The 25,572-nt window shown below is 41.8% G+C and overlaps 1 protein-coding gene across 1 annotated transcript in view; it reads left to right on the top strand.

Moving 5' to 3' along the window:
• Positions 1 to 25,572, top strand: part of LOC127209822 (disintegrin and metalloproteinase domain-containing protein 5-like) — a 65,900-nt gene that overhangs the window by 13,893 nt on the left and 26,435 nt on the right. The window contains exons 11-18 of the mRNA XM_051169464.1: positions 856 to 992; positions 2,849 to 3,035; positions 7,066 to 7,161; positions 10,642 to 10,837; positions 18,685 to 18,775; positions 21,060 to 21,276; positions 24,378 to 24,464; positions 25,119 to 25,233. Coding sequence (XP_051025421.1) covers positions 856 to 992; positions 2,849 to 3,035; positions 7,066 to 7,161; positions 10,642 to 10,837; positions 18,685 to 18,775; positions 21,060 to 21,276; positions 24,378 to 24,464; positions 25,119 to 25,233 — 1,126 coding nt within the window. The remainder of the gene's footprint in view (positions 1 to 855; positions 993 to 2,848; positions 3,036 to 7,065; positions 7,162 to 10,641; positions 10,838 to 18,684; positions 18,776 to 21,059; positions 21,277 to 24,377; positions 24,465 to 25,118; positions 25,234 to 25,572) is intronic.

The raw sequence follows: 25,572 nt of genomic DNA, 5'->3' as shown, positions 1-25,572 counted from the left end.
GCTTTGTTTATGATATTAACAGCATAAATATGGACATTGGTTGATTAATATTAAACTCTACCACCCATTTTTTTTGTCCTCACAGATACAACTGGACCCCACAGCTTGCAGATATGATACATAAGAATTTATGATAAAATTTAAAACATTTAAGCAAACGTGATACTTTAAACAAAGTCATAACACTTATATACACACACAAGACTGGTCCAGTGTTTTAAAATTATCTTGTGGGCAAAGAACACCTTCTAAAGCTGTTGTTGCTTCCAAAATGCAAGCTCAGGGACCTGGCAGCTCTCACACTGCAGAAAGCATGTTTCCAACCTCGTGCATGGAGGCCTCTCCAAAAGTCCCCTCCTTCCCCACATAGCCACTATTTCCTTAGTATGGTCAAGACAGAGACTCCAAGAAGGCAGTATTTGCACAGACCATTCATAAATGATTCCACATACCACCATTGTATTGGAAGAAGCTAGCTTCTTCTCAACAGAATGACATCACAGAGGACATCAATACAGGAAATCTGGGTTATTGAGACCCATTGAGGAAAGTAGATTTGATTATTAAATAGAAGATTAAAGGCTTTGTGTTAAAAGTAACTCAGAGAAGCCATAAGACTGAGGTGCTTTCCATGTGATATCTTTGCTAAGGTACCTTGTATTGTCATTTAATAACAGTATTTTGAAATAAAGCTTACTGTGTTGAATTGCCCATGTTTAGCAAGCCAGTCATTAAAACACTTATAACTTGACTGTAGCTACACCCATGTAGGTGTCTTGAATGTGTTAATAAATTATTTTTCAGTGCAGCCCAATGTTGCTCTGTTAACCTTTTCTCCTTTCTGTTCACACTTAGTTTCCAAAAGGTTTTTCACTAGAGTCCTTCAGTGTCATTTTCACGCAGCTTCTGAGCATTGGTATGGGACTAAATTACGACAATGCTGACATCTGTCACTGTACAGCAGATGTTTGCCTAATGACGCCCAAAGCAATGTAAGACAACCATTTTAATTAAACACACTCTTTTTTCTTTTGGCTTGCTTTCTATTTCTGTTAACTGAATAAAATTAATTGATAATATATATATTAAAATATTTTGAGGAGTTTTCATTAGTGGACATGTGGATTTTAAGCCTCATTGTGTGTATGTGTCTTTAGAGTCTCCACATGCGCTTATCTTTTGTCTTTTTTCTCAATGCCTAGTTTCTCTTTTGGTACATAATGTATGTGCATCATTAGGATGTACATTATGAAATTTTGATTTATGAATACATTGTACACTGACCAACTGTTAATAATGGACATATCAATAACTTTATATTTTATTTCTTTGCAGTGTTAATAGTCAAAACTGTCCTAATTATTTTGAGATAGACATTATTATTTTTTTCATCAGTCTACCATAATGACTCTGTCAGTGACCTCCCCCTATTCTCTTCTCCACACTTTCCCTGGTGCCTGGGGGGACCACGGTTTCAGTCAACTCTTATGGGCTCAGTATTTTGAATCCTACTTTTGAGTGAGATGTGACATTTTTTCTTGCTGTATCTAAATTCTTTCTCTTACTGTCCTATAACTCCACCCATGTTGTAGCAAATGAGAGGGGTATATACTTTTTATGGCTGAATAGTTACAAAAACCACACATTTTAAAAATCTAATTTTGTGATGGACATTTGGGTTGATCCTGTATTATGGTACTCTGATGAAGTAACCATGAGGACCCAGCTGTCCCTTTGACATCTGGCCCATCTCCTTTGTTTTCATATACAACAGGCTCTTAGTAGGGCCCCCCCACACCCTTTTGAGACAGTGTCACACATGTTGTACATAATAACTGCTCTAGCCTTTATTTCTGTCACAGTTCTAATTGCTTTCTCTTGCTGGTGGTACCCACTTTCCTGTTTTCCGTTTAACTCTGGGGAGGAGTGAACCTACCTGAGTTATCTTTTCCTATTGAGCTCTGTAGTTCTAAAGTCACGAATCCCAAGTCCTTTGAGGGCAGGTGGATAAAAAAATGCCCAAGTCCAACATGGTTCTTTTGGCTCTGGGAGTTGGTTTCTGTTAATTTATATCTTGGCTTTTCAGTCTTCTCACTTTATTTTATGATTTTTAACTTAGACTTAGTGACGAGAAGCAGCAATGATAAATACATGCCATGCTGTCCTGATGATCTATTCATAACTGATTTCTATTTATAGAAGATTTTTAACTGTTCAAGTTAATATGCTTATTCTGGTGTGTAGCAAAAGAATATATGACAGAGTTAAATCACTTAAAAATATACCGAAGATTAAAGCTGAAAACTTGAAGTTCAACTATTTGGCATTAGGAAGAAAATTCTAAATAGCAGTTTCGGTGCCTAACGACTTCCAAAATTAAAGGAGAACATGTGTAGAAACACATACACACTCTGCACATGCACACTCTACACACACACACACACACACACACATACACACACACACATACACACACACAGAGGTAAGAGCCCTTAGCATCTATGATGTTGCTTTTTGGGTAGTAGTAGTAGCTGGGAAACCTGAATCAGCATCTTGCATGTACTGAGGGATAACATGCCCCAGGTTCTGCATAAGTACAGCATGTGACACACGTATGTGTGTGTGTATATGTATATATATTTGAGTTGTATCATTGTTTCTCACCTTTTCTTGGTGAGAATTGTAAAAGTACAAAAAGACAACTTAGTAATCCGGCTGCTGTGTTTAAAAGTGCGCTTAGTGTTTCCCGTGAAGGGCGGTGCTCTAGAAATATTTTGTCAAAGAACTGCATCATGGGAACTGGAATAGAAAACAGTAGCTTTGATCATGTGACATTGTTGTGTCCTAGATATTCTGGAGGTGTGAAGGATTTCAGTACTTGTAGCTTGGATGACTTGAAATATCTATCAGCAAACAGAGTCCTTGAATGTCTCCAGGAATTGCCTATGGAAAGAAAAGCTAAACGCAGACCCAGGCGAATATGTGGCAACGGTATAGTGGAAGGCAAAGAACAGTGTGACTGTGGCACTTTGAAGGTTGGTAGTCTTTAAAAAAAAAACTCTTCTCAATATCTTATGTGTAGTAGTGAGGAAATCAGAAAGAACTTTATCTTTTAGCAAAATAGATTTGAAGTAGACTTCTTCCTTTTGTGTAGCTGAAATCTTCAGTCTCCTAATTTTCCTTTTGGAAGTTAGCATATTGTTTCTTTGAGTGCTTTTTAAACACTGCCTTCTAACATTATTTATTGCCTGTGTCAGCTGAAGAATGACTCCAAAACGGTCTTAACTGTCAAAACAACCTGCTCTTCACAACAAACGCTAACAAGACACTGAAAGGCAGCAGGGAGACTGTGTGTTGCAAGAGTAGGTAGGATTCGTTCCTGCTCAATAGAGGAGACAATCAGCTGTACACAAGGGTTCTTAATCAGCTGTACACAAGGGTTCTTAATCAGCTGTACACAAGGGTTCTTAATTAAGCCGTTCCAAAATAAAATCTGTCAATTATAAAAGACACAAAGCATGAAAATAAGATCAAAGTAAGCCACAGATGAAAAATGATAGAGGGACCTCAGCATGCCTATTGCCTTTTAGAGGCAGGGTTGAGTATGAAAGGTTCCATGGAAGAGTGTCTCTGTCAGGTCTAGAAGGCATCAGCAGGCATCCTTGTCCTCTTTCTCTCACAAGCTCTCTGCCACCTCCTTCACAGCATTCCCTGAGCCTTAGAAGTTACTCTGCAGATATACCAGCCAGGGTTGGCCACCCCACACTCACCCATTCTCTGTGTTTTGACCACTTGTCTGAACTAGCCCCTATCTATGCCCTCATAAGTTATCCAACGCCTAGTGGATGGCCCTAAACACATATTGCACGGGGAGCAACACAAAATGAGCTTGTATATAACTATGCTTGTGATAATAACAATGATAGACGAGGGTGTGGATTTGAGAGGCCATTGGAGAGAACACAAGAGGAATCAGGAGGTGGAGAGAGGAGTGGGGATGATGTAACTACAGAAGTCATGTAGGAAATAGCCCACCCCCCAATAAAAAATTAAACACACACACACACACACACACACACACACACAAACACACACACACAAATGCACGCACAGTCGCAGCCATATGAACAACTTTTCAACCAAGACAATCAAAGACCAGAGAGCAGCAGCAGAAACTATAGAAATCAGAGGCTAATCCTGATTACAAAGCCACCATTAAAATTGCCTATCTATGATGCCGCCTACACGGCGAGTAGGTGTCTCTTGGTACTGAAGATAGCTGCCATCTTGGTAATCCTGTTCACTCTCATCCAAGCTGTTGCTATGCTGTGCTATATTCAAACAGGCTTCACCCCGAGGTCCTGCCATTTTTGAGCTATACTCATGAGTATTTGACATTTACCCGCCAAGTGCTATCACTTCCTGCCACTGGGGACAGGCTACCTAGGAAGTGCTCTGTTTCTTCACTCCACAAGCTACTTTGCCTAGTGAATGATCCTCAGAATCTAGACAGAAGAGAAGCAGCCGTGTTCTGATATATCCTTTCTACGAGGAGAGCAACATTTTGAGTAGTCGCCTTGCCCAGCCTCCCTGAATGTAGGTAGAGAAGTCTTATAAAATCTGAGCCACCGAGATGCCTCACCTCCCTAGAGAGCAGTCCTGGGCCTTCCCATAGCCCAGACTATAGGTACACTTTATCAGTCCCGAGTATTCGTGCGACTACTCCATTTTGCAGAGCCTGGTCTCCTGCTATATGCCGCCATATCAAAGTCTGTCTCATCGCTACCCAGTGCTCCTGTTGCTTTCTGGTCTGGATTCTGCCTGTGTTCTTTTTCCTCGGGCCCGTGTATCTGAAATGCCCCTTCCTTTACACAAGCATCAAAATCACCAGTGTCCCTGCCTTCGGGGGCTAGAGACACTAAGTGGAGTGTTGGGCTTTCATTATAGTTTTAGGAAATGTGGGAGACCCATATCACCTAATCCTCAGACAACTCCCATGGATAACTTTTTTTTGTTTGTTTTTTTTTTTGAGTCAGGGTTTCTCTGTGTAGCCTTGTAGACCAGGCTGGCCTTGAACTCACAGTGATCTGCTTGCCTCTGCCTCCTGAGTGCTGGGATTAAAGGTGTACGTCACCATGCCTGTTTCCCACGGATAACTTTAACCATAGATGAGGTCAAACAGAAAAAAGAATCTTTGAACTTGAGGATAGGTCTTTTGAAATAATCAAGTTGGAGGGTAGAGGAAGGAAAGGAACATGTAAAAGGATAAAGAAAGACTATGGGGTTTGTTTGACACTATTAAGTGCAGAAGCTCCTATTATGGAATTTTCTAGAAGAGAAAACTTTTTTTTTTTTAAACCATAGAAAGCATACTAAAAAAACCCAATTACTTAAAACCCCTAAACTTTGGGGAGTACTAACACTTTCTTAAATAGTTTAAGCCAATGGTTCTTAACCTTCCTAATGCTGTACCCTACAATACAGTTCTTCACACTGTGGTGAAATCTTGACAAATTCACAGATTATATAAAAAGTAAGCAGATGCCCTGTAGTAACTAATGGGTCAATGAATGAATGAATGAATGAGTGAATAAATAAAATATCTCAAGGTGAGTGAAAGCAAAAACAAAAACCTCTCAAGACCTCCCTGATATAGCAGAAGCAGTTCTGAGAGGGAAGGTTATAGGAAAAAAAAAAAAAAAAGGCTACATTGTGAAGGAAAATGGGTGTCGCTTTTACCTGCCTGCTTTCTTTCATTCTTTGCTGGTGAGTGCACCAACACAGCTGCTACCACTACTGCCATCACTGCAACCACTTCAAGGTGGACTGAAGGACAGTAACACCCCAGGGGTCCTCCAGGCTGTCAGCCCCCAGTTGGGGACCTGAGGCTATGTGACACAGTTTCGAATGTGAATGATGACATAGATGATGCCCTCCATGGTACATTCGCACGAGCAGTTTTCTCTTCCTGAGAGCCACCATTGCCTTTTGCATACACTTCTGTCTGTGGTCAGACACTGTGCAGTTCTGTGACTCGGCTATGATTTGCTAACCCTTTCCAAGCTAAATATTTATTTCTTACCTTTGGAATATTAGCAGCTGTAGAGTTGTATTCATTAAACTAATCTTCTCCAGGATTACCTTTAAGATAATCAACAAAGCCATAAATAGGCCCTCATCTGTAGCATTCTATTAAATGTCTCTCTTCCTGTAAATACTCCAGGGTGACCAGGGTCAGGTGACAAATGCAACATAATTGACAACAGAGTGAGGAAGACATGAGTAGGAGAAACAAATGACAGTGTTTCCCTAGGGGTTATAATGGGCGTCGCCAACTTCAAGGGCATAGTTCAAAGCAGGAGAAGCACACTGTAGCGGGAACGTGAATAAATATTAGTGTGATAAATCAGGCCTTATTCAGGACAGTAAAAGAAATAATATACTGTATAACCCAACACATAGCTCAAAAATACTAGGCAAAAAGACACATCAATTTATGAGTCCTCTAGGGTAGCACTGTCAACAGATGCTTCTATGGTGGATGGTAATGTCTGCCTGTCTATCCATGGCCACATGGATACAGGCCACATGTCGCTATAGCACCAGAAAACAACATATTAACTCCATGTGCCTCCTGTGAATTTCAGCCAGTCCACGTGTCTAAGCATCACCCTCCTGGTGGGGCAGCTCTAAGAGTTTCCAGCTTTCATTCTTTCTGAGGAACCAAAATAGAGGGGCCAAGCAAAGGACCACACGTAAGCGGGCTCTTAGCCTGAGCAGAGCCAAAGCTGGTCAGCACTGGGGCTCACATGTAGATCGTACCAATGGACGAAGCCTGACACAAAAGCTAGGCCACAGGAACAGTAAGATATCAGGAAGTGCGTTCCCCAGGGTGGTTCCGCGTTGAAGCGCAGCAGGTGGAGGGAAAGGATGCTCTTGTAGACTGCTGAGTGAAGTGTTGTTGCCACACATTTACTAGAGAATGGGGTTATGGAGCCAGCTTGTGAGCTCGCGTGCTGAGGTACTGTCTGGTGTGATGCAATAGGACTTTGCTTCTATTTGCAGAACTGCACACACAAGGCGTGCTGTGACCCCATGTCATGCCGGTTAAAGAACAATGCCATATGTGGCTCTGGAGAATGCTGCACGCAGGACTGCAAGGTAAGAGGGAATCTGAGTTTGACAACAGCCCAGTGATAATTTTCTTGAGACAAAAATACATAGGTCAAATGGCATCACTCTTAGCTGATAGCTCTATGATGCTCTGTATCCAACTCCACACCTGGCTCCATCTGGTAATCTATCACTTCCTGTGATCTTGTGTATGCTGTGCCTTGCGTTCCTTTCCTCCTGACTTGGATTTCTAATGTTTTCTCTATGACCTCCAACATGTCTGTATGACTGACATACAGCCCCTCAGTCTCTCTTATTCCTATTCTCTGCATGGAGCTTATATGAAGGCAAGGAGTTAGATAAATTGCTTGTGCTGGCTGAACTCAGCTTCCTGTCTTCTGAGAGAGTCCTTGGCTCTGATGCACTCACACAGAAGTCCACTTTTGTTAGTATTAAAACTCTTTAAAGAGAGTTCCAGTAATGTTTATATCTTAAGAGAAAAGGAAGAACAAAGTAAACAGCATAAATCAAAGATTGAGGCCAATGGTGCCTTTAAAAGCCAGTGAGTGTGGGATTGTAATAGCCATGGTTATTTAGAGAAATAGTAACACAGACACACACACATACACACACACACACACACACACACACACACCCATGCACGCACACATGCACACACATTCACACACAGTGATGGCCAGTTTAACGTCAACTTCACACACACACACAAACACAAACACACACACATACACACACGTGCACATGCACTCGTACACAAATTCACACACAGTGATGGCTAGTTTAATGTCAACTGGACACAAGCTACAGTCATGTGAAGGGAAAGAACCTTAGTTGAGAAAATGCCTCCATAAGATCAGGCTGTAAGACACTGTCTTAACAGTGACTTGATGGGGAAGATCCCATTTGGCCCAGGTTCTACAATACTATGGCATCTGCTTTAAGTAAAACAAGCAAATGCCCCTTGCCAAAAAAAAAAAAAAATCCAAAACAAAACAAAAACAAAACAAACCTACAAAACTTTATAAAAGACAAGAAGATGGTTATATAATATTAACAGAAGACGGTTCATCAAGAGGATATACAATTGTGAGTGCATATGCGTCCAACAGCAAGGCACTCAGACACACAGGCAATGGCAACAGATATGAAAAGAAAGACAGGCTTATTCAAAATTAGGAGATTCAAAGTTCTACACTCAGCAATGATCAAGTCACATTGCTCAGATAAGACGAGTTCAACTATGACACTCTTCCATGTCAGAAAAGCAACCTCCCCTCTTACCATCAAGTCCCGTGGTAACATGAATATCCTGTGCCAGACAAGTGTCCTGGCAGAGCCCTCCTCTGATCTGTGGTCTCACCCAGAAAATTGCAAGACTGGAGAGGTGAGATCTGCATACTGAGTGTTTTGAGTCTTGTAAAACCAGCTCTGGGACTCATGGAGGTCAATTCTGCACCCACACAGAGACCAGTAACATCCCTCTTTGTCATTTCCTTTGGGAATCTGGAGAAACTACAGGTAGCAAATACTCTCGGATGCTCTGTATATAGAAGGGCAGGCTTGGCATGTCTGCAGCACTACCCACAATGGGACAGTCATTGACATCCTGTCAGCTACTGAAAATAGTGAGCCTTCTCATATGAAGTAAGAAAGAAATGACGTTTAACAAAGCCCAGGTCCTTTTTCTTGAGAAAATTGTTGGCTACAGTACATTTGCTACATTCTTAGTACACTGATCCTTGAAAGGATATTTTGAAGCTCTGTTACTTGCTGTCGGAATGCTCATATTCACAGATTTTTATGTGGGTGCTGGGATCCAAACTCGGGTCCTCAGGCTTTGCTTGGTGAGTACTTGACTGGCTGAGCCAGTCCCCACCACCTTGATCTTTGCTTTCTTGAAAAATAAGTTTTTCTTTCTCCAGTTACACTTAAATATAACATTTTATCCACAGTGCATTAGGTTATGGCTATTCTGTTTTCTTGCCTGAACTGTCTCTACTGACAAACTTGTAATTATATGTATTTTTGTTGTTCTGCACATAATATCTTCTACTTTCTACCTTAAGCTTTATCTTTATCACTGATGTTGAATAATTTGATGATGATAATATGTATCAATATGGTCTTCTGCTTGAGATTTGTTGAACTTCTAGTTCTTTTTAAAAAGTAATTTAAATTAAAAAAAATTTTTTTTTACACCCAGATGGCAGTTTCCCAACTCTGTCTCTAGTCTCCCGACCCTGTCCCACTGTCTTCTGTCTGTGCCAGATCTACCCTCCTCTGCTGTTTCTCAGAAACGATCAGGTTTTCTAGGGACACCAACCAAACGCAGCATAACAAGCTACAATAAAACCCAGCACATACCATCACGTCAAGGCTGGACAAGGCAACCCAATAGGAGGAAAAGGGTCCCACAAGTAGGCAAAAAGGTTAGAGAGATACCCCACTCCGACCATTAGTATTTCCCAAGAACACCAAGCTCCACCTGTGAGTTGTTTTCACATGACCAATGGCATGGCTTTTGACCTTCTCAAAGGAGACCACAAGGAGATAAAGACCGAACCAAATGCTAGAAAATGTTTAGCGTGATTCTTTGCTATTTCTCTCAGATGATAATTTATTTACTATTTCCCTTTAGAGACCCCCCCCCTTAAAAAAAAACAACAACAGATGAGCTAAAAATACAACCTAGAAAATTAACTTTGTAAAAAAAATTCTGGCATATTGTGTATATATCGAGAAGTTTTCCCTTCATTAGAAATCACCTCACAGGGCTGGAGAGACATCCCAGTGGTCAAGAGCACTGGCGAGTCCCACAGAAGACTCATATTTGATTCCCAGCACCCACATGTTGACTCATAACTTGTGTGTAACTCCAGTCTCAGGGGAACCTGATGCCCTCTTCTGCCATCCGAGGGCACCAGGCATACACATGGTGCACATACTTACACATAGGCAAAATACTCATATACATAAAATAAATAAAATCCTTTTTAAAATGAGTACAACATTGATTAAGTTATTCATATCATCTTAACTTTAGTACTAAGTCTGTCCCGCTAGGACAAGTATTGTAGTAGATAACCAAATTAGTTGCCATTGCTAGACCTAAGGAGACCTTTTGCTTGAATCAACCATATCCACATATGCTCAGATGTATGAACAAATATTCCTGAGCCTAGGATAGTGGGCATGACTCCCAGGCCTCCTTGACTTCAACTATGGAAACTTTTTTTTTGTTAGACACATTCATGTTGTTCTGTGTCCTCTCCTATAACCATCCTATGGGAGGCCTTCAGTAATGGGAATTTATGACAAGTTTCATTCAAAACCATCCAGAGACTTTTCCTTTTTATCTTAACAGCTTAAAGGGGGGGGAGATGGAAATTGAAATTGGAGAGAGGTGGAGGGGGGGGGAAGAGAGAGAGAGAGAGAGAGAGAGAGAGAGAGAGAGAGAGAGAGAGAGAAGCATCATCCCTGAATGTAATCCTTTATGCTTTCTTCTAGATAAAACCAATTAATGTACTTTGTAGAAAGCCCGTAGATGAATGTGACTTTGTGGAGTATTGTAATGGGGACCAACCTTATTGTGTGCCTGACACATACTCACGTAATGGACAGCCCTGCGGATCAGGTGAAGGCTACTGCTACAATGGAGTTTGTCGGACTGCTGAAAAACAATGTATGAAACTCTTGGGAAAGGGTAAGACGCATGACACTCTTTTAAAGGCCGATTATCCCAAAGCCCATTATTCCGTTTTGAGGGGGGAAAAGTGCATCATGTATTAATGGCTAAAGTCTTGCTTGGAAACCATTCATTTCAAAGGTAACTCATTTCCCTGCTCTCATGAGAGAACAAAAAGCCCCCCTGAACTGACACTGGATTCCTATCTGTAAAAGGAAGACTTTGCGAGTAGAGCCTTACCTTCCTGCTGCGTTACATCAGATTCGTGGTGTTAAGGTTTAGTTAAAGAAGCTGGGTACCTAGTAGAGCAAAGTGGGGATTTTGAGAGCCTGCCAGGGAACAATGGGTCCTCTGACAGTGGACAATTCAGTTGCTTATTTGAGTGTTGGATTTCTTGCTGCATGAAAAAAAAAAAAAAAAAAAAAAAAAAAAAAAAAAAAAAAAAAAAAGACTGTCCAAATGAATGTAGTTGCTGCTAGCTGAGAAGAAGAAATTTCATTCTGAATTCTTCCTTGAGACAAGAGATAATAAAGGTATGATGCTTAGAAAAAGCATCATGGGGCTGGCTGGGGTAGTGGCTCACACTTTTAATCCCAGCAGTAGGGAGGTAGAGGCAGGAAGACCTCTGTGAGTTCAAAGCTAGCCTGGTCTACAAAAAGAGTTCCAGGACAGCCAGGGCTATACAGAGAAAACCTGTCTCTAAAAACTACCACCACCACCATCAACCCCAACATTACCACCAACAAAAACGTATATTCCGACAAAAGGTTTGTCTCTGGGAAAAATATATGATGCATTTATAGCACACTTACATGAAAAGAAGGGTGACATGGAATTCAGCCACAGAGGCCAGGCTGGTTGGCCAGGGAGTTCTAGGGATGTCCTGGCCACTCCTTTTCATCTTGCCATTACTGGAATTACCCAGATTTTTATGTGGGTCCAGAGATGCAAGTTCTAGTTCTTACATGTGTAAGGAAAGCCCATTACTGACTGAGTTGTCTCCCCTTTCATAGCATCATTGGTGTTAAGGAAATCTGGCAAAGTCGTCTGAATGGTAAAGGCTCTTAGAAATGCTCAGGCTAAAGTATGCTCCTGTGATTAGCAGGACTGTCAGGCCACAATTACCTTTTTTTTCCCTTTGAGGTGGATCAAAGAAAACCCTTATGCCATCTCTATTACTGTTTGAGACTATAAAAAATGTTTTAAAGATCGACTCTATTTTATGTGTATATGTGAGTGCCTGAATCTATGTATGTGTTCCACGTACGTGGCCAGTGCAAGCAGAGACCAGAAGAGGGTGTAGATCCTCTGGAAATGGGGTTGCAGGCAATTGTGGGGCTCCACATAGGTTCTAAGAACTGAACTCGGGGCCCTCTGCAAGAGCGGCCAGTGCTTTTAGCCGCTGAGCCATCTCTCCAGCCCCTGCCTGAGATTTTGAGGGTTTCTTTTAAGAGAGTAAATGCAGGAGAAAACATTATAAACAACAGCTAGGGTAAATAGTTCAGTAAATTGATTATTAAAAGGAAAAGTGCCTGGAGAATGAAGCCTCTTTCTTTCCACTGGTATCTGTATGACAGCTCCCACAAATTAATTTTTAATCATGGAATTCATACAGGTTTCTAGCTCTTCAGTGTGTTATTTGTTCTTGTAACCTCAGCCCAGAGTATTCTCATGCAGGCCCATATAGGCTGCAACATGTTTCAACTTCATACCAAAAAAAAATTATTTTCAGCCAGAAATTATTTTATTGAGCTATGTTATATTTTAGTGACAGTTTTTTTTTGTTTTTGTTTTTCTTGGCACCGTCTCAGCTTATCTTTATCTGCTTCCTATACCAGATATCTGATGTCCTGACATCAGAGTGGGTGTCCATACTGATGATTAAAAAGTTTTTTAAATTTGCTCTACATTTCAGTTCTGAATCCCCTAAAAGGGCCACATGTAGGAAAGGTTCATGCCACTAAGTGCAGACATCTGCTGCACACTTCTGTTTATCATCTCACATGGTAGCCTGGCTAATGGGGTGGAAGGACATTTATGTATAAAGCCCACAGAGTAAATGTCTCTTGTCTAGTGATTTTTTGGGGGGAGAGAGGGGTGGGTTGCTTTGTTCTTGAGACAGCATCTCTCTGTGTAGCCTTGGCTATCCTGGAACTGAGAGATTTGTTTACATTTGTGTCCCAAGTCCTGGGATTAAAGGCGCGTGTTGGGAGATCCTCAAGATGGTGGCACCCAGCAAGCACTGTATCTGATCTACTGCATGGAGACTAGGGACTTGAATGGAGCCACAGACTATTAAATCCAGAGAACTTTAGGTGAGTGGGGTCCCACATAGCACAGACCACCGGCAGGCCTGGCCCCAGGTCAAGTAACAGTCCATGGAGGCCTTGAACCCACTCTCCGGACGCTCATACGGAACCCACCTGTGGGTTGCAGCTGGCAGATAAAGCCCAAATTCAGTGTGTGGGTCGGTACCGGAGCCCCTGGCCTGTGGAAGTCACAGGGAAACAGGGGAAGCTGCCCTTGGGCTCATCCACCTGCCCCATGCAAATTTGCTGAGGACCCCATGCTGCGTGGAAACACAGGCAACTGGGTCCACCTAGCTCAGAGAGAGCACTCGCAACCCGCGGTGCCAAATCGGGACCACGTTGCAACAGAGCTCAGGATACTGAGCTGCTTTGGGTCCACCTAGCTCAGAGTGAGCAGCACACAGCCAGAGGGGCCATGCGGGGCCCACATTGGAACAGAGCCCAGGGGACAGACCCTGCAGATCTGAGCAGTTAGAGCCCAGCTTGGACACTTCACACAGCTCCAGCAGGATCTCCCACTTTCTTGGGAAAGGCTGGACGCCCCTGAGGTGTCTATACACTGGTTTAAACGGCACATATAGCTCAGTGGGACTGAGCCAGGCGAGGTCTGGACTACAGGTCTGAGGGAAGTGCAGGCAACTGGGAACATCTTGCCCAGCCAGAGCTTGCCAGCCTCGATCTGAGACCCCATAACAGCTGGCCTGAATAACAACACTAATGTGAAAGGGACCAGTCAGAAGCCTACTTCTGCTGACCCAGCCCAGAGCCTAAGGTGTAGATCAAAGTCTCCAGGAGTGGAAACTAGGTCACCTGCCTGTGTCAGGGAGGAACTCCCTGATCCCCACAGGCAAGAGCACATCACCAAGTATCAACTCTCAACAACCAGTGAAGGAAACCAGAAGCCACATTCCATTAATAGAAACAGCAAAATGTCTAAAGGACAGTGTAAGAACGCAAACAACAAAAAACAGAACAGCTCAGCACCTCCAGATCCCAGCTATCCCATAGAAAACAACCTGGAGAACCCAAACACAATCGAAATACAAGAAAAGGACCTCAAGTCCTTAGTAAGGAAGATGATAATGGAAGAAATGAATGAAATCTGCAAACAACTGCAGGAGGATGCAACCAAGCAGGTGCAGCACATAAAAGAGTCATATAGAGAGGCACTGGAAGAATTTTAGGAAAATACAAATAGACAGATGAAGAAAATCAATAAAACACTTCAAGATCTGAAGACAAAATGGAATCTATGATAAAGGAACACACAGAAGAAAAACATGACCGAAAGGCTATAAAGAAGAAATCAACCAACAAATTCTCAAACAGAATCCAGGAAATGGAGGAAGGAATTTCGGGACTTGAAGATACAATTGTAGAACTCAAAACAACCATCAAAGAAAATGCTAAATCTGAAAAGTTCCTGACACAGAACATCCAAGAAATCTAGGACACCATGAAAAGAAGAAACCTGAGAATAATAGGCATTGAGGAAAGAGAAGACACCTGACTCCGTGGTCCAGAAAATGTCTTCAACAAAATCATAGAGGAAAAATTTCCCAATCTGAAGGAGATGCATATGAACACACAAGCGGCCTACAGATCACGGAAACAGCCTAAGTGTCCCTCAGTGGAAGAATGGATAAAGAAATTGTGGTACATTTACAGTATGGAATACTACTCAACTATTAAAAACAAGGAATTCCCAAAATTTGTGGACAATTGGATTGAACTAGAAATGATCATAATGAGTGAGTTAACCCAGAAGCAGAAAGAGTCAAATGGTTTATACTCATTTATATCTGGACACTAGCCCAAGGGATATGTCCTATGAAAGGCTTCACTTATCAGGAAAGTGGGACAGAGGGGAGGACATCTTACTGGGACTCTAGGTGAGAGAATCATGGGAGAATGAGGAAGTAGAAGGATCTGTATGGTCCTAGAAACCTACAAGAAGAACATTATGACAGTCAGATCTGGGCCCAGGGGTCCTGCTCAAACTATGACACCATCCAAGGAATATACGTGCAGTAAACCTCGAACCCCTACCCGGATCTAGCCAATGGTCAGGACATTCTCCACAGATGAGCAGAGAGTGGGGACTGACTTTCATACAAACCCTGGTGCCCCATATTCGACCATATCCCCTGGATGGGGAGGCCTTGTGGCACTCAGAGGAAGGATAGCAGGCTACCAAGAAGAGACTTGATACCCTATGAGCATATATGGGGGGGGGAGGCCCCCCTCAGTCATGGTTATAGTGGAGGGGAGTAGGGGAAAATCAGGAGGGATGGAGGAATGGGAGCATTCAAGGGATGGGATAACTATTGAGATATAAAGTAAATGAATTAATGAAAAATCTGGAAAAAATAAACAAACTATATATATGTATATATATACATATATGTATATATAAAGGCGAGTGCCAGCACTACTTGGTTGTTTATCTTTCTTTTGGAATCAACAAATTTTTAATTTATTCAGTTTACATCTCAGTTGTTATACCCTCACTTGTATCCTCCCGTTTCTCCCTGCCTCCCCTCTTTCACCCTATTCCCCTCCTCTAGGTCTGTGAGAGAAGGGGCCCTCCTCTTCCACCAGATGGTCACAGCCTATCAAGTCTCATCTTGGTAGCCTGCTCATCCTTTCTCTGAGTGCTACCAGGCCTCCCCACCAAGGGGAAGCAGCCAATATGAGGCACCAAAGTTCATGTCAGAGTCAGTCCTTCATTGCTGGTGGGAGTGCAAACCTGTACAACCACTTTGGAAATCAATATGGCACTTTCTCAGAAAACTGGGAATAGGGCTACCTGAAGTTCCAGCTATTCCACTCCTTGGAATATACCCAGAAGATTCTCCACCACAGAACAAGGACATAGCTCAGCCCTGTTCATTGCAGCCTTATTCATAATAGCCAGAACCTGGAAACAGCTTAAATGTCCCACAGTCCAAGAATGGATAAAGAAACTGTGGTACATTTACACTATGGAATACTACTCAGCTATTAAAAACAAGGAAATACCAAAATTTGTGAACAAATGGATGGAACTAGATCATACTGAGTGAGTTAACACAGATGCAGAAAGACTCACATGATATATACTCACTTATAATTGGGCACTAGCCCAAAAGGGATGTCCTATGAAAGTCTTCACTTACCAGGGGATTGGAATAGATGCAGGGACTTCCTAGTGGGACTCTAGGTGAGAGAAGTATGGGAGAATGGGGGAAATAGAAGGATCCAGAGGGTCCTAGAAACCTACAAGAAGAACATGAAGGGCAGATCTGGAGCTAAGGGGGTCTGCTCAAACTACTGCACCAACCAAGGACAATACATGCAGTAAACATTGAACCCCTATTCAGATCTAGTCAATGGACAGGGCATTCTCCACAGTTGTGTGGTTGTTTGTCTTTTTAAGGAAGCCTCTCCCATAGTCTGGGGCAGCCTGGAACTGGCTATGTAGGCACACTTTCTACCTGCTGGAGGCAAGGCAAGGTGAAAAGGAAGAGCTAAGCAAGAACTGTCATCCCCACCAACTTCACTCTCACGGTCTCTTTCGAGAACATTCATACAGTACATGACTCTAGTTACATCTCCAACATTGTGCATCTTGGAGTCTGAAGAGCCATGATAATCCACGGCACAGCTGGGATGAGCCGGGATCTACATAGAAGTGTTCCTGGGAGCAGCTGTCAGTCAACTTTCTTCTTGACTTGTACTTTAGCTCTAGATAGCCCCGAGTTCAAAGCATACAAAAATCGAGGCAGACATACAAAAGCTGTTGTTCAGCAGCCCTAATTCCTTGCCCCTAGGACACCAGGAAAATTATATCCATAAAACTCTTGTCAGTCTTCTGGGTGGGTGAGGAGCAAAGAAAATCTTGGCCTTAGGGCACTGGGAGTGGAAGTGGGGTACATCAGAGCTGTGGTGTTTCAGTAATCAAGGAAACAAAGCCATCCGGTTGTTATCCTCAGCCACAAAAACCTGGAAGGAAAAGGGTATTAAAGAAAATGCGGAGGTGATAAGTGTTGTGTAAGTGTGTGTGTGGGGGGATCCACGAAGTGCCTTAGAATGGTGGTTCTCAACCAGTGGGCTGCACCTCTGAGGGTGGCCGAGTGACCCTTTCACAGGGGTCACCTAAGACCACTGGAAAACAAAGGTATTTACATTACAGTAGCAAAATTATAGTTATGAAGTAGCAACAAAAATAATTTCATGGTCAGGGGTCACCACAACATGAAGGTCTGTATTAAAGGATTGCGAGTTAGGAAGGTTGAGAGCTGCTGCCTTAGAGCAGTCTGCATTTGACTGTTCAAAGCATTCTGGCTCAGGGATGGGATGGTAGGGTGTCCTGGCCACAGAGTCTCTACAGGGCAGTTCTCAATGCTGTGAAGCCAATATGCTGTTCCTACTAAGAAGCTCAGTTAGTCATGCATAATAAATACTTCTTGTGTTTATCTTGAGTACTGTCATCCTAGTACTCAGGAAGCTGATGCAGGAGGATTGCTGTTAGTTTTTCTAAAAAAAAAAAAAAAAAAAAAAAAAAAAAAAAAACCCAAATTCATGAATTTCTGCCTATCCCTTTTAGTTTTAGTTTTGTACCATTCAATCCTTGTCCAGATTCTAATGGGTTGGGGCTAAATTAGATTTACAGCATCCATAAATTGGGACAGGCTTAACAAAAACTCATTGCTGTTTTTTGTTTGTTTGTTTAATTTTTCTTTTTCTTTTTAGAGAAGGCTCTTTTCAAGAAAAAACTTAGTGGCAGTAGTAGATTATTTCCCATGTGTATCTATACATAGTTCATGTCCCTCTGGAGGTGATGTCTATAGATCAGTCCCTGCAGGTATGAAAACTTGTACGTTAATTGAAGAGAGGGGTCTCTTGTTGATGACTAGCAATGAAAGCAAAGATCTCAGTTCTTATACCAAATGACTGACTTGAACAATGCAACCAACCCTTAAACCCTAAAGTCAAAATGATGGGGCAGCTGGTATAGGTAGTTGAATTTTTGCTATTTTTTTTAAGGCTAGCCATGACTACTCACCCCCCCCTCCCAACCCCTCGCCCTGTCCACATGTGTGTGGGTTGATGTAGGTGAATTATAGTGTCCTTTGTACTTTGGAAATTCAATACCTCTTTTATGCTTACCAGGTATAAGGGCATGGGCATGAGGATTCTAGTACAAAGCCCAGAAGGGAAGCTCAACCTGGGCTGCACTTGACTCTACTATAAAGAATAAACTGCATCTTCCCAGTAAATAAAGAACTAAGAAAGAAAACAATTCAAAGGGAATAAAGAGAACCACATTTGCCTCTCTCTTTTAAAATATGGAGCATCTAAGCCCATTACTCTTTCTTCCTTCCATCCCTCCATCCATTTTTTGATCAGTGTACTAGGCTGGTTTAGAATCCAGAAATCTCTTTGTAAGTATCTCAGTCCCAACAACGTTTTGATGCTGAGGAGTCACATTGCAGTTTGCAGTCCGACTCTGTCGGTTTTGCAGTGTGGTTTGAATCCCTAGCCCATCTTAGTTCTTCCTGTCTTTGTCTTTAGGTGTGAGAGGGGCTCCCTTCTGGTGCTACGAAGAGATGAATTCCAAAGGTGATCGATTTGGCAACTGTGTTGAAAAGTTTTGTCACTTTCAGTATGTATTTTGAAAATTATTCTTTTGTTTAGACTGTAGATTCTCAAATTCGAAAGTGTATTCTGTGTGAGCCACAGTGGGGTACTTTGCCAGAGTTCCTTTGTTACATTATCTCAACTGAACTGTTGTTGTCCCATGCTATGGGGACATCTGTCCAGTGTCTACAATGTTAAAACTGGAAACAATTCTACAGATGGTTATAGTGAACTAGACATTGTTTACATAGGTTATATCTATATGATTATAGACACATATAATATTATATATTTATGGTAAGTGTGATATACCTCACAGAATATAACAAATAAAAATTATCTTGTTTTACTTACAAAAAACCTGATAATCAATGGTCATTTGTCCAAATTTCAGTAGTTAGAACAAGGCATAAAAGAGCTATAAGCATGTCATGATTATCATTTTTTTTTTTTACTTCTAAATTGCCTCATTAAAAAAAAGAGCCATAAGTTATGCTAAAGTTTTTATGGAGAAAAATGGCTTGACCTAGATTTAAATTAGTAAGACATTATTTTTTTGTTTTATTGTGTTTATTTATTTAATCACTTTACAGCTTGATTCCAGTCTCACCCTCATGCCCCTTCCCCAATCTCCCCTCTCCTCCTTCTCAAAGAAAAGGAGGCCCCCAAAGGGACCAACCCACCCTGGCATCCCAAGAGGCAGCAGGACTATGTGCGTCCTCTCCCACTGAGGCCAGAGAAGGCAGCCCAGCTAGGAGAAAGGGATCCAAAGGCAGGAAGCAGAGTCAGAGACAGCCCCTGCTCATATTGTTAAGGGACCCACATGATGACTAAGCTGTATATCTGCTACATATGTGTAAGGGATCTAGATCCAGCCTGTGTGTACTCTTTGGTTGGTGGCTTAGTCTCTGTGAGCCCTGATGGGCCCAGGTTAGTTTACTCTGTCGGTCATCTTGTGGAATCCTTGGCCTCTCTGTATCCCTCAATCCTTCCTCCCTCTCTTCCACAACCCCTCCCTCAGCTCTGCATATCCTCTGCATCTGTTTCCATCAGCTGCTGGATAAAGCCTCTCAAATGACATTTAAAAAATATCTATTATATATACAGTGGTCTACATGCACATCTACAGGCCAGAAGAAGGCATCAGATCACATTATAGATTGTCCCTGACCCGCGGGTTCAGTTATTCGTGGAGTGGCGAGGAGGGTCGCGATCTGTGAATAAAGAATTGGGCGGGAGAGAGACATGGGCCCAGGGAAACGTTGCTTGTCGAGGGCCGTTTATTGTAAGGGGGTATCCAAATTTAAAGTGAGCTTCTGAGAGGGCGGGAGGTAGGAAGGAATGCAGTGGAAAGTTACAAAATCTTCTGGGCCAGGCCCAAGGACAGCAGGTGTGGAGTGGGGCGATTATTCAGAAGTCGCGATACACCGAATGTTCTCTTTCTCAGGGTCAGGCTGGATCTTTGTGGTTGCCAGGCAGAATAATTATCTCAAGTATGCAGACAGCTGTGGCTTTCAGCCAGCAGGGCCTCTCAGCCACTGGGGCAGGTCAGGCAAGGTCCTATGGCTCCTGACAATAGATGATTGTGAGCCACCATGTGGTTGCTGAGAATTGAACTCAGGACCTCTGGAAGAACAGTCAGTGCTCTTAACCTCTGAGCCATCTCTCCAGCCCCTCTCAAATGACACTTATGTTAGCCTTCTGACTGCAAGCATGGCAGAATATCATTAATAGTGTCAGGGGTTGCCTCTCTCCCATGGTGTGGGTTTTAAGTTGGGCCACTCATTGGTTTGCCGTTCCCTCAATATCTACTCTATCTTTTAACCCTCTACTTCTTGTAATTGAGACAAATTTTAGATCCAAGGTTTTATGGGTGGGTTGGTTATGCCCTCCCTCCACTGGTGGTCCCACCTGGCTACAGGATGTCACCACTTCAAGCTCTGTAACCCCTGCTGGTAGGAGTCTCAGCTAGGGTCATCCTCATAGACTTCTGGGAATGTGCCCTGTCCCAGAGATGCCCCCTTTACCAATTTCTGTTCTCGATCCCAGTCCTCCCACCCCAGCTCTCCCCACACCGGTCCTTCTGTCACCCTCTTCACCCCAGTGAGACAATATTATTTTAAATTTAGATGAATACTAAGTTAAAGAAGAATAAATTTTCTTTTCGTATTGTGTAGACAGAAATAAAAAGGTTGAAAAGGCAGGACTACAGTTGCTGATTTTGCTAATGCGGAACCTCAGTTGCTAACTTGTATTATCAGCTTCTTGGTTAGATAAATGCTAAGAGGTGTTTTCCATTACGCTTCCAGAGATGTTCTGTGTGGGAAGTTAGTCTGTACATGGCCATACAAGAAGTTACTGATGAAGGCCAATATATCTGCTGTTTATGCACACATACGAGATGACGTGTGTGTAGCTATGTATAAAGGCGGGAGGATACCTCAGCAGACACCTACAACATATAGGTACATGGAGGAAAGAGATGAAACCTTCGTAGAAGATGGCACTATCTGTGGCCCTGAAATGGTAATTTGAGATATTTTAAGTTGATTAAAAAAAATTTTTTTTTGTGGTCATATTCATCTTGACACTATATCAAGCACTCTATCTTCTACAATTTCTTCATTGCGGTAAAATGCTTTTTAACAAAGATTGTCATTTTAACCAACCAGAGTTGTGTAATTTAGTGGTACCAAGTTCACCCCAATGTTGAAGAGCCATGACAGCACCTTAGGTGCCACTGTCAGATTTCCTTTCTTGTTCCCTGCTTATGGTGTAAACTGTAGACTGAGCATAGTCCAGTCATCATGCCTGACTACTGCCATGCTTCCTTACCATGTGATGGACTCTGATTTCCCTACAGCTGTGAATCCAAAAAAAAAAAAAAAAAAAAAAAAAGAAAGAAAGAAAGAAAGAAAGAAAACCTAAAAACAAAACAACAAAACCCCCCTATCAGAGCAAGAGAAGAGTAACTAAGATAGTCCTTCCTGAACTGTTGTGAAGAGTGAAGCTACATACAACGATACAAGTATCTCAAGGCTGCAATTACTTGGAATTCTTGAAGAATGTACCTGCAAGTGTTAAAACCTATAAGAAACTCCAAAAGTTAAATAGCAAAACTCCACATTATCAAGCAATAAATGGGCTAATACAGTATACAGATCTCTCTCAGTGAGAAAGGATACATTTAGTTCTGTTGTGTCAAAATGCCAGGGTAGATTAGTAACCCTTGGGGGCCTCCTCTTTTCTGAGGAGGAGGAGAAGGGGGAATAGGGTAATGGGGCATGAGGGTGTGACTGGAGGGAGAGGAGAGAGGGGGCTGGGATCAGGATGTAAAGTGATTAAATAAAAGATATTAAAATGGAGTAAACCTCTAAAACTTTAAGCCATCCCCAATGAAATGTTCTCCTTTATAAGAGTTGCTGTGGCCATGGTGTCTCTTCATAGCAATGGAAACCCTATCTCTGACACTTTATTATGCCAGAGTGGCATTTCACGTTTAAAGCTTAGTATCTGGCGAATAATCATTGCATTCCTGCTGGTAAGCCTTGTGTTAGTTACCTTTTTTAAAAAAAATGCTGTGATAAACTATCTGACTGGGACAAATTAAAGAAGAGTTCATTTTCGGCTCCATAGTCCATCATGTCAAGAAAGAGGCAAGGTGGCAGTGGGTCACATTGCACCTGTAGTCAGGAAGCAGAGTTGTGCATACTTAACTCCCTTTCTCCTCCTTCTATTCAGCCTACTGTCAGAGTAGGTCTTACCTTCTTCCTTCAACACAAATGCAGACACCCCTTCAGGAATACAACCAGAGACTTGCCTCATCAGTGACTCTGGTGCAAAATGCACTCAGTCCAACTTCAAAAGTCTCTCTAGTAATTACAATTCCAATTTTGTTTAAAAGTGAAAGTGCTGAGTCTCCTCTGAGACAGGCAGTCTCTTACCCATCACCCAAATAACATTAAAAAACAAAACAAAACAAACCTATACACTTCTAGTTTACAGTGGCATAAATATCCCATTTCAGAAATGAGTTATGGGGATTGGGAGTATAGTAGGGAAATTCTGAACCAAACAAAGACAAAAAGCCCAGCAAATACCAAATCTTGCAGCTGCCCACTGAGCAGCTGGCACCCATGATGGAAACAAATGGCATCTGAAGGGTTTTGGTACCCTCACTACTCCAGCTCTGTATCTGTAGCACACGCAGCCCCTCTCTCCAGCCAGTTCCAGTCTATACCTGTAGCCATATGTGCCATCTGGATGTCTCCTCTATCTTAGGGTCTAAAGCTTCTTGCAATGACCTCTCCATGGTTCCCATAATAAGTCTGATCACACCTCACATTGCCTAGCATTTCCTGCTCTCTGTGGCTGTAGAACAGGTCTCTGATGCCCCTCAGTCTTGCACTCAGAACAGCCATAAAAATCGTGCTATGTGGACGATGCTGTTAAGTTTTGCTGCCAGCTTGAGATGTAGGCTAACCTTCTTGGACCACAGATACACTGGCCTAGGGAAATACTGGCCTGACGTGTTTTTGAGAAGAAAACCCTCTCGTTTACATTCTATGCTTAGGTTTTCTTCTTTTCAAATAAAGTTGAATTTTCACAAGATCAAAATTTTGAAGGGTGGGTCTCTCCCTCAGGAAACCTTTTCTGCTATGCCAGTTTTGAACAGATGTCAGCTTCATGATGCTAATCTTTAAGGATTGAAGTTGCTTCCCAGTCCTGGGTTTGTCTGTAACATCAAACCCACACCTTGCCTGAAAAACAGCCCATTTTCCAATTATGCTTGCTCCTCTCTCTAACTTTAACCAGGGTGCAGTTAACAGTAACCATAGCACAGCCTGAATGGCCTTGTCTTTCTATGTCTCCTACCAAAATAATTAGTTTGTTACTATAGAATTTAACTTCATTTGAGTTGTCAAAAGTGGACAGAATGCTGCCAGAATCTCTGTAAGAATATCATAGGAGCCTGTAGCCAAGTTCCTAGCAATAGTCCCTGCCGTCTTTTAAAACCCAAGGAGCCAGGTCCCCGCTGCCCACATTCCTCTCAGCATGCTGAGCTTCAAAATTCCAACCAGAATGGCCTTTTCAGCTTTTACTATAACATCCTAGGGATTTTCTAGATCCCAGCCTTCAGCTCCCAGATCTTCCATGGCCCTTTTGCAAGTCACTTTTAAAGGCCTATAAAAAAACTTTATACCAGCAGTGACCCCACTTCTGATACTGATTTTATGTGCTAGTTACCTTAGATAATAGATAATTACAAAGATGACATATCTGTAGCAATCTCACTCATTTGAGGACACAGACAGCCTCCTTTACACTTGTGGTCGAAATGGTTATTATCTCCTACCAGCCCTTTATCTCTTCCAAGAGGATTTCTTATGATAGATGATTTGAAAATAAGACTCGAATGCCTTTGCATGATTTAGTCTCCAAGGCACAAAGCTCACTGCAGTGTATAATAACAATTACCATTTTCTTTGGCTGTATTCTCATAGACTTGAATTCCAACTATAGGTAATATGAATTCTGGTTCTCCTAAAAGTGTCTTGTGTTTGGTTGTGCTTTCAGTCTCATGGTCTGACTGCCTTTATTTTTATCTTTATATTGCTTTGCTTTAGTACTGTTTGCAAACAAAGTGCAGAGAAATTAAATATTTAACAGGCTCTGACAGATGCAGTGCTTCTAGAGACTGCAATCAACATGGGGTAAGTATTTATTTCAGCAGTATGGCTTTAACAATTCAATAAGCAAGACATTACAACTGACTTGAATTTTTGCCACTTTTATTGTGTCTGGTATAATATATCATATTATATACTTAGAATTATATTTTATTATGTCATATGTTATCTAATATATCTACTTAAAATATATATAATATCACATGTTATAAATATGAGTATAGCATATTTATTATATTCATTATAATTTGTAACTCTGGCCACACTAGCCTCAAAAGATAGTTCTGAACTTGTAAAATGTTTGGTGAATATGTGGAGTGGAGAATGTACATGGAGTGTATTCCCATGTGCCCATATAGAAGCAAGGCAAGAGACAGTAAAAAATGATGTGAGAAAGCCATTGCTAGCTTTGCTCAAGTCTGGGATGCCCCATGAAGCCAGCAAGTATTAAGTGATAATTAGTTGGATGCTTCTGGTAGTTGTGATACTTGGGTGTGGTTGTGGGGAAGTTGAAAAATTAGAAAAAAAAAAAAAAGCCAATGTGGCCACAGAAGCTTAACTATACTCTGTAAAGTAGGGATGGTTATAAGAGGAAATTTGGTGAGTTTGTATATTTAAACTGAATTTCCTAGAATGCAGTGCTATGTGGTACTGAATTATTCTTTTTAAATTTTCCAGACTTGCAACAATTTTGAACATTGCCACTGTGAAAAAGGATATAACCCTCCTTTTTGTAAAGAAATGAAAGGACAATTTGGAAGCATAGATGATGGACACCAATATTATGTTTCAGGTTAGAATTCTTAAGACCTTATTGAATAAATGTAACAGTAAGAGGAGAAATTAAAGGTCTGAGTCTTTTTTACATAAGAACTAGTGTAACAAATAGGGCTTTTCATAAGATTAAAAGAAAATGGGCTGTACAGTTTCTTAGATTCTTTCTTTTTTTCTTATCAGTACCGAGATTGCATACTAAGGTAAAAGCATGCCCAGTGTCAACAATTTTAATGTAGGAATTCGTTTAATATGTTTTGAATAGCTGACCTCAGCTGCTGGCATTGCATTGTCTCCGGAAGCCCTGCTTCAGGACAGCATCAGTTGTTCTGCTGTTTTTTGTTTTGGTTTGCAATCT

This window comes from Acomys russatus, chromosome 27 (assembly GCF_903995435.1).
Source record: "Acomys russatus chromosome 27, mAcoRus1.1, whole genome shotgun sequence".
In the NCBI taxonomy this organism is placed as follows: domain Eukaryota; kingdom Metazoa; phylum Chordata; class Mammalia; order Rodentia; family Muridae; genus Acomys; species Acomys russatus.
This window is presented reverse-complemented; position numbering and strand designations above follow the sequence as displayed.